Here is a 9,231-nt window from a genome sequence, read left to right as displayed (position 1 = left end):
TACTGCAGATGAGGCATCTTGATTTTCTGAAAATTTTCTCTGTAAATAATCTGTTATTTCACATGTGCTTTGGATTTATGTGTTTTTGATTATCTTGAAAATTCAAGAATATCCCCAGATTTGATCATTGATTGGGTTCCTTCCTCTGTGTTGCGTGTGTGTGTGTGCGTGCGTGTGTGGGTAAATTTGTGGGGAAGGCTAATGGTACAGGCCTAGTAGTGGTGTGAGTGGTGGGAAGTGTGCTTGGGTACCTGGTGCCAGTGCAGGTGCATCTGGGATTGGGACTCTTGGGATGATTGATGAAGATGCATGGTGGGTGGTGATGAAAGTGTGGAGGCCAGCAATGGGGGCATGTGATATTGTGATATAATAAGAAATAAGTATTTTAGTCTTAGTCCATGGTTCCCAGCACATAGCTCCTAGAACCTTTGTCATTTCCTAAATGATAAGAGCCACAGGGCACCTTTTGTTCCTGACTCCAGAAATTGCTCCAGAGAGATGAAGGTGAAATGGATGTTGTCATCATTCATAATAAATTCTTTTGAACCACACCTGAGTTTACGTTAATGAAGTAATTTTTCTAAAGTCTCTCCATAACCACTCGAGGAGGGCTGGTTGCCAGGGGAGCGAACCATGTGATTAGAGCGTTGGAACTTGAAACCCATGCCCCGAATGGAGGTTGAGTCAGTCACCAATGGTCAGTTATTTAATTAATCATCTGTACATAATGAAGCGTCAATAAAACCCCAAAAGGATGGAGTTTGGAGAGCTTCTGGATTGAACACATAGAGATGCTGGGAGAGTGCGGCACCCCTTCCCATATACCTCGCTCTGTGCGTCTCATCCACCTGGTTGTTCCTGAGGTATGTCATTTTATAATCAATCGGTAATCCAATAAGTCAAATGTTTTCCTGAGTTCTGTGAGCTGCTCTGGCAAATTAATGGAACCCGAGCTGGGGGTCCTGGGAACCTCTGATTTATAGCCAGTTAATAAGCACAAGTAACAGCCTGGGCTTATGATTGGCATTTGAAGTTGGGGCAGGGGGCACTCATGAGACTGAGCCCTCAACCTGTGCGATCTGATGCTGACTCCAAGCAGATGATGCCAGAATTGAGTTAAATTGTAGGACATTCGGCTGGTGTTGCAGAATTGCTTAGTGTAGGCATTCCTTCCCCACCCCCGACCTTTTCCAACACACACACACACACACACACACACACACACACATATTTGATGACCAGAAGTATTGAGAATAGAGGAAAGACCTATAAGAGGAATTTTTCCTTTGTGGGGCATGGAATTTACTGGTGGCAAGCCAGAACGATCAGGTTAGAGTGTTGGAGGCTCTGTGATCAGGGACTGTGGAATGAATGATTTGGGGTCTGTGAGCAGCAGGGTATGGGGACCAGTGATCCTGAGGTGTGAGTGATGGCTCTCGCGGGAGGTCGGTGTGCAGCAACCTACAGTGGAGCCACCTGTGGAGTGCGAGTGAGGAACTGGGGGTCGGGGTTGGTGATGACTTACTTGAGGGGCTGTGAAGTCAGATGACATCTGGTACAGTGATTGCAGTCTACGTGGATTACTGATATTGGAATAATATCAGTAACGAATTTTAGTGAGTATTTGTATGCCACACCTGTCTGAGTGCTTTTCAAGTATTGTAAGTTTGTTTATCTAAAAAGTATGAAGATGGGGAAACAGATTGAAGTGAGTTCTCTAGGTTGTCCTGCTAGAAGATGGAAGAACTGAGATTCAAACGTACATTGATTTGGCTCCAAATTCTCGTTGTTCCCCTGTGCCACCCGTCCCACACCGTATGAGGCTCTTGGGAGGACAGCTGAGTGGCTGTCACCATGTGGCACTGTCTCTGCAGGATCTCATTGTGTTTCCACAGATCCCTGGTGTCAGAGCACATAGTGAGCCTTCAGAATCTCTTTTTCGGACTCCAGTCCACCTTGGCCCAATATTTGCTGGCAGAGTTTAGACATGAAAAGTATGTTTAATAGGAATACTTTTAATATAAAAGTTCAAAGCAAAAATTAATTTTAAAAGTCTATCATGAAAAAATATTGGGGAGGATAGGTCTAGGGTCAAAGGGACACAATGACCAATGTGTGTGTCTTGATTAGAACCTGCTTCCAGGGGCGCCTGGGTGGCTCAGTTGACTGTCTGCCTCTTGATTTCAGCTTAGGTCACGATCTCACGGTTCGTGGGAGCGAGCCCTGCATTGGGCTCTGTGCTGACAGCAGCGAGCCTGCTTGGGATTTTCTCTACCTCTCCTCTCTCTCTCTCTCTCTCTCTCTCTCTGCCCCTTCCCGCTCACTATCTCTCTCAAAAATAAACATTTATTTTTATTTATTAAAAACAATTTTTTAATGTTTATTTTTGAGAGAGAGAAAGAGACAAAGCATGAGTGAGGAAGGGGCAGAAAGAGAGGGAGACACAGAATCTGAAGCAGACTCCAGTCTCCAACCTGTCAGCACAGAGCCTGACACGGAGCTTGAACCCACAAATCGCGAGACTGTGACCTGAGCCTAAGTTGGAGGCTCAACCAACTGAGCCGCCCAGGTGCCCCAAATAAACAAACATTAAAAAAAAAAAAAAGCTACTTTGTTTTATAAGAATATAAAAATTACCTATAATTTTACCACCACCCAAATAATATATCTGTTAACATGGTAGTATATTTCCTCCCAGACAATTTTCTTTCTTGTGTACGAATGCACTCATATATGTGTCCATGCGTGTATGTGTGCATGTGTATGTACACACATATTGTTCAGTGAAAATGAAACCATACTATTTGGTACATCTTTTTATTTTTACTTGGCCGTTTAACATATTTTTCTACTGTAATTTAATTTTATGTGTCTTTATGTTTTCAGGATGGTCCACAAATTATTTAAAGAGTCTAAGGTTATTGGGTATCAGTATGTTCTAGCCTTTTAATTTTGTTGTTAGCCATGCTGTGGTGAAATTTCTGCTTTTCAATTTTTGTGCAGGGGTGCCTGGGTGGCTGAGTCAGCTGAGCATCCGATTTCGGCTCAGGTCATCATTTCACGTTTCATGAGTTCGAGCCCCATGTCAGGTTCTGTGCTGACAGCGCAGAGCCTGCTTGGGATCCTCTGTCTCCCTCTCTCTCTCTGCCCCTCCCCCACTCTCTCTCTCTTTCAAAAAATCAATAAACATTAAAAAAAATAAACTAAACTTTTGTGCAATTCAGGATGGTTTTTTATGATGTAGTCCTGGAAATGAATTTTTTGGGTCAGGTGCATGGATGCTAAATGATGTATATGTCCATGTGTGGGACTCTGGCACACTTCCTTCTCTCATTGGTCACTCTGTTCATCTCTTCTCAGATCTCTGCCTCTTTCCCAGAAGAGCCAGAAATGACCAAGTCTCTGGTGAGTTCTTATTTGTTCATTTACTTATTTGTTGTTTTGTTTTCTAGTGGATTTTAGGAAGCATCTAACAACCCATATCGTAAGATGGACAAGTATAAATTAATAAAAACCAAGATCAGAGGGCAAAAAAGAACTGACTATCAACTCCAAGTCAAGCTTGGAGTATAGATATATGTGAGTTGTGATTTTATACAGCTATGAACTTTGAACTGTGAGATTGTCTCTGATCTCCGTGAAAGACATAGCAATAATGAAAATGAGATACTGGTTTATATTGTTGATAAGTAATTTATTTCATCTGTAGTAAAGATTGCCTGGTTCTTGATGCTTGAGAAGAATTCTGATGGCTCTTCAGATGAATGGAGACAGAACAGTGTCTTCAACAAGAACACTGTTAGAAATACACTGACAGGGTTTCCATCATTACAAAGTGGTGCTTCTCTCGCTGGCACGTGACTTCAGATTCTTAATAGGGTTGGGATTCCAACAGGGTGTCATTGCTGCTTGTCCAAGGACTACCTTGTGAAACAAAGTTTTGAGGTTTTATCATGAATAGGTGTTGAATTTTGATTTTCTGCATCAGTTGACATGGTTGTGGAATTTTACTTCCTTAGCCTACTGCTATGATGGATTACATTGATTTTCACATACTGAGCCAGCCTTGGCAACCTTTGAATAAACCCCATTTGATCATGGCATATACTTTTTTTTTTTAATGTTTATTTATTTTTGAGAGAGAGACAGCGAGAGACAGGGCGAGCAGGGGAGGGGCAGAGATAAAGGGAGACACAGAATCTGAAGCAGGCCCCAGGCTCTGAGCAAGCTGTCAGCACAGAGTCTGACGTGGGCCTGGAATCCACAAACTGCGAGATCATGACCTGAGCCAAAGTCAGACACTTAACCGACAGAGCCACCCAGGCACCCCGGCATATACTTCTTTTTATGTATTTTATTTGCTCATACTTTGTTGAGGACTTATATTAATGAGAAATATTGGTCTATTTTTTTTTTTTTTTTTATTTTATTACTACTGTGTATGAATGAAAGTTCCAGTTCCCCCCTGCTTTTTCCCACACCACACCATTGGAATGTGAACGGGCATCTTTGTTCAGCCAGGCAAGAGTGGGAGTCTAGGCCACTCCCTGGGTCTTTACTGGTGGGCGTGGGGTCAGGCCCAAAGTTTTTTGTTTCTTTGGGTTCTTCATCTGTTGTGTTTGGCTAGAGTATATTTTGCCTAAAATTTTTCTGCCTTCTAGGTTGCCCCTTTGCTGATCTTTTAGCTAGAGAGAGCAGACTTTTCTTTGAGCTCTCTTTGTGTGCTCTTGGTGATTCTGGGTTGTAGAATGTTCTAGCACCTGTCAGGGCTATATGAGGCAGTCTTCAGGAACTAATGTTGTGTAGTTCCTTGGTTCCTGAGGTCTCTAGCCAGTTTGTCTCTTATTCTTTAGCCTTACAGAGTATTCTCAGATTGTTTATGGATGATGTCTAGGGTTTCTAGATGAGCGTAGTGGAATGAGGAGAGATGAGTGCATTTGTTCCCATCTTTCCAGGAGTGGAAGTCGTTCACTGATTTTTTTTTTTTTTTTTTTTGAAGGAGGACTTATTTTATAGTAAGCATATTCTTATATATTTTTTCAATAATATTTATCTCTGCATTTTAACTTAAAAAAAGATTTTTTTAATGTTTATTTATTTTTGAGAGACAGAGACCCAGTGCATGCAGGGGAGAGGCAGAGAGAGAGGGAGATACAGAATCCCAAGCAGGCTCCAAGCTCTGAGCTGTCAGCATGGAGCTCGACTTGGGCTCAAACCCATGAACCGTGAGATCATGACCTGAGCTGAAATCAAGAATCAGGTGCTCAACCAACTGAGCCATCCTCATATCTCATTTTTTGGAAAAATGTCTATTCAGGTCCTCTATCCATTTTTAACCAGATTATTTGTGGGTTTTTTTTGTGTGTGTGTGTTGAGTTGTATAAGTTCTTTGTATATTTCAGATATTAACCCCTTATTCAGTGTACCATTTGCACATATCTTTTCCTGTTCAGTAGGTTGCCTTTTCATTTTGCTGATTGTTTCTTTCACTATGTAGAAGTTTTTTTATTTTGACATAGCCCCAACAGTTTATTACTGTTTTTGTTTCCTTTGGCTGAGGAGACATATCTAAAAACATGTCGCTAAATCTGATGTCAAAGAGGTTACTGCCTGTGTTCTCTTCTAGGATTTTGATGGTTTCCTGTCTCACATTTAGGTTTTTAATCCGTTTTGAATTTATTTTTGGGTATGGTGTAAGAAAGTGGTTCAGTTTCATTCTTACATGTAGCAGTCCTGTTTTCCCAACGCCCATTTATTGAAGAGACTGGCTTTTCCCATGGTATATTCTTGCCTCCTTTGTTGTAGATTAATTGACCATATAAAGCCTGGGTTTATTTCTGGGCCTCCTATTCCATTCCAATGATCTATGTGTCTGTTTTTTGTGCTAGTACTATACTGTTTAGATTACTGTAGCTTTGTAGTATCTCTTGAAATATTGGATGTGCTACCCCCAGCTTTGTTATTCGATTGCATTTGCTACTTGGGTTTTTTTGGTGGTTCCATAAAAATTTTAGTATTTTTCTAGTTCTGTAAAAAATACTATTGGCATTTTATAGGAATTATATTGTATCTATAGATTGCTTTGGGTAATATGGAATTTTAACAATATTAATTATTCCAATCCATAAGCATGGTATATCTTTCCATTTGTTTGTATTGTCTTTGGTTTCTTTCTTTCATTAATGCTTTATTGTTTTTCAGGGTACAGGTCTTTCATCTCTTTTCATTAAGTTTATTCCTAGGCTTTTAGTCTTTTTGATACAGTTGTAAATGGAATTGTTTTCTTAATTTCTTTCTGCTACTTTATATTAGTATATGGAAACATAAGCAGTATCTTTTTTGTATGTTAATTTTGTATCTGCAACTTTACTGGATTCGTTTATTATTTCTAATATTTTTTTGGTGGAGTTTTTAGGATTTTCTGTGTATGGTACCATGTCATCTGCAAATAATGACAGTTTTACTTCTTCCTTATCAACTTGGATGTCTTTTCTTTTTCCTTTCTGATTGCTGTGGCCTAGACTTCCAGTACTGTGTTGAATAGAAGTGATGAGAGTGGACATCCTTGTCTTGCCCCTGATCTTAGAGAAAAAGCTGTCAGTTTTTCACCATTGTATATGTTTGTTGTGGGTTTGTCATTTACGGCCTTTATTATGTTGAGCTATACTCCCTTTATTTTTAATTATTTATTTTATTTTAGAGTGAGAGAGAGTGTGAGCAGGGGAGTGGAGGGGCAGAAGGAGAGATAGAGAATCTTAAGCAAGCTCCATGCTTAGCACAGAGCCCAGTGTGGGGCTCAGTCCCACAACCCTTGGATCATGACCTGAGCTGAAATCAAGATTCAGACTCTCAACTGACTGAGCTGCCCAGGTGCCCAGAAATATATTCCCTTTAAACCCGCTTTGTTGAAAGTCTTACTTTTATTTTTTTCATGAACAGGTATTAAATTTTGTCAAATGCTTTTTCTGCATTTATTGAGATGACTACATGATTTTTATCTTTATTTTGTCAATGTGGTGTGTCATGTTGATTGATTTGTGGATATTAAATCATTCTTGTATCCCAGGAATAAACCTGGAAGAAATGGATAAATTCCTAGAAACATATAATCTTCTAAAACTGAATCAGGAAGAGATACAAAATCTAAACAGACCAGTTACTAGTAGTGAAATTGAATTGATAATGAAAAAAAAAAAACCCCAACAGACAGAAGTCCAGGACCAGATGGCTTCACAGGTGAATTTTAGCAAACATTTATTTTATTTTTTATTTGTTAAGTGTTTGTTTATTTTTGAGAGAGTGCAAGTGGGGGAGGGGCAGAGAGAGGGGGACAGAGGATCTGAAGCCCGCTTTGCACTGACAGCCATGAGACCTATGTGGGGCTCGAACTCACGACTGAGATCATGACCTGAGCTGAATGAAGTCAGATGCTCAATCGACTCATCCACCCAGGTGCTCCATCTAGTAAACACTTAAGGGAGAGTTTAAGGGGTGCCTGGGTGGCTCAGTAGCTTAAGCGCCTGACTCATATTTCTGCTCAGGTCATGATCTCAGTTTGTGAGATAGAGCCCTGCATTGGGCTCTGTGCTTAGAGCTCAGAGCCTGCTTGGGATTTTCTCTCTCCCCTCTCTCTACCCCTTCCCCATTTGCTTGCTCTCTCTCAAATAAATAAACTTAAAAAAAAAAGTAAAGGAGAGTTAAAGCTACTCTTGTCAAACTATTCCAAAACATAGAAGAAGAAGGAAAGCTTCCAAATACATTCTAAAAGGCCAGCATTACCCTGATACTAAAACCGGACAAAGACACTACAAAAAGTATAGACCAAGATCCCTGATGAAACATATACAAAAATTCTCAGCAAAATATTAGCAAACTACATTCAACAATACATTAAAAGGGGGTGCCTGGGTGGCTCAGTGGGTTAAATGTATGACTTTTGATTTTGGCTCAGGTCATGATCTCACAGTTTGTGAGTTTGAGCCCCGCATCTGGCTCTGCACTGATGGCACAGAACCTGCTTGGGATTTTTGTCTCCCTCTCTCTCTGTCCCTCTACTGTTTGCTCTCTAGCTCTCTCAAAATAAATAACAATAAATTTTTTTTTTTAAACAATTCATTAAAAGGATCATTCACCATGATCAAGTGGGATTTATTCAATCTTTGCTTTATCTTGAATGTTTAATCCATTTACATTTAAATGTTTATTTATTTTGAGAGAGTGAGAGCACCATTGGGGGAGTGGCAGAGAGAGGGGGAGAGGGAGAGAGAGGACCAACTGTGAGATCATGACCTGAGCCAAAATCAAGAGTCAGATGCTTAATCACCTGAACCATTGAGGCTCCCAAGTCCATTTACATTTAATGTAATGGCTGATATACTTGCACTTATATATACTATCTTACTATTAATTTTATATTTGAACCATCTATTTAATATTATTTTTACATTCCTTTCTGAATCTTCTTTTAGATTACTCAAAATTTAATTTTTTCCTTTGTTAACTTGCTCATTGTATACATTCTTTTTTTTACCCTAGATATTACAGTATTCATCTTTAAGTCGTTGTTATTTCTACCCCCTTCTCAATAATTCTGGGATACCAAATCATCTTAATTCCATTTACCACCTCTCATCTTTGCATTCTTATTTTCATGCATTTAAATTTGACATGTATTTTATTATTATTTTTTTAAATGTTTATTCCTTTTTGAGAGAGAGAGACAGAGCCTGAGCGAGGGAGGGACAGAGAGAGAGGGAGACACAGAATTCGAAGCAGGCTTCAGGCTCTGAGCTGTCAACACAGTGCTGGATGCGGGGCTTGAACTCACTGACCGTGAGATCATGACCTGAGCTGAAGTCGGATGCTTAACCGGCTGAGCCACCCAGGCGCCCTAGATTTGACATGTATTTTAAACATCACTAGATATTACTGTTACCATTTTTTATAGTCTTTGCAGTTTTATAAAGTTGGATTTGAGGAGCTTCTTGAATCTTTGGGCTAATGTTGTTCACTGATACCTCTCAAATGTTGCCTCTGCCCCACATTCCCCCTCTGTCTTCTCAGACTACAATATGTTATTCCTTTTCACTGTGAATATTATGAATAATGCTACTATGAATTGTCATGTGCAAGTTTTATGTAGACAAATGTTTTCATTTCTATTGGGTATATACCTGGAAGTGGACCTTTTGGGTCATGTTGTAACTCTGTGTTTAACTTTTTGAGAAATTG

General features: G+C 39.9%; 1 protein-coding gene across 3 annotated transcripts in view; it reads left to right on the top strand.

Moving 5' to 3' along the window:
• Nucleotides 1-9,231, top strand: part of ZNF484 (zinc finger protein 484) — a 35,191-nt gene that overhangs the window by 3,315 nt on the left and 22,645 nt on the right. For all 3 annotated transcript variants that reach the window (XM_019434317.2, XM_019434319.2, XM_019434318.2), the window contains exon 2: nt 3,361-3,405. In XM_019434317.2, coding sequence (XP_019289862.2) covers nt 3,391-3,405 — 15 coding nt within the window. In that variant the 5' untranslated portion in view covers nt 3,361-3,390. The remainder of the gene's footprint in view (nt 1-3,360; nt 3,406-9,231) is intronic.

The sequence above is a fragment of the Panthera pardus genome, unplaced genomic scaffold (assembly GCF_024362965.1).
Source record: "Panthera pardus isolate Hobbes unplaced genomic scaffold, ASM2436296v1 HiC_scaffold_20, whole genome shotgun sequence".
Lineage (NCBI taxonomy): Eukaryota > Metazoa > Chordata > Mammalia > Carnivora > Felidae > Panthera > Panthera pardus.
The sequence above is the reverse complement of the archived record's forward strand: the minus strand, read 5'-3'. Positions and strand labels throughout refer to the sequence as shown.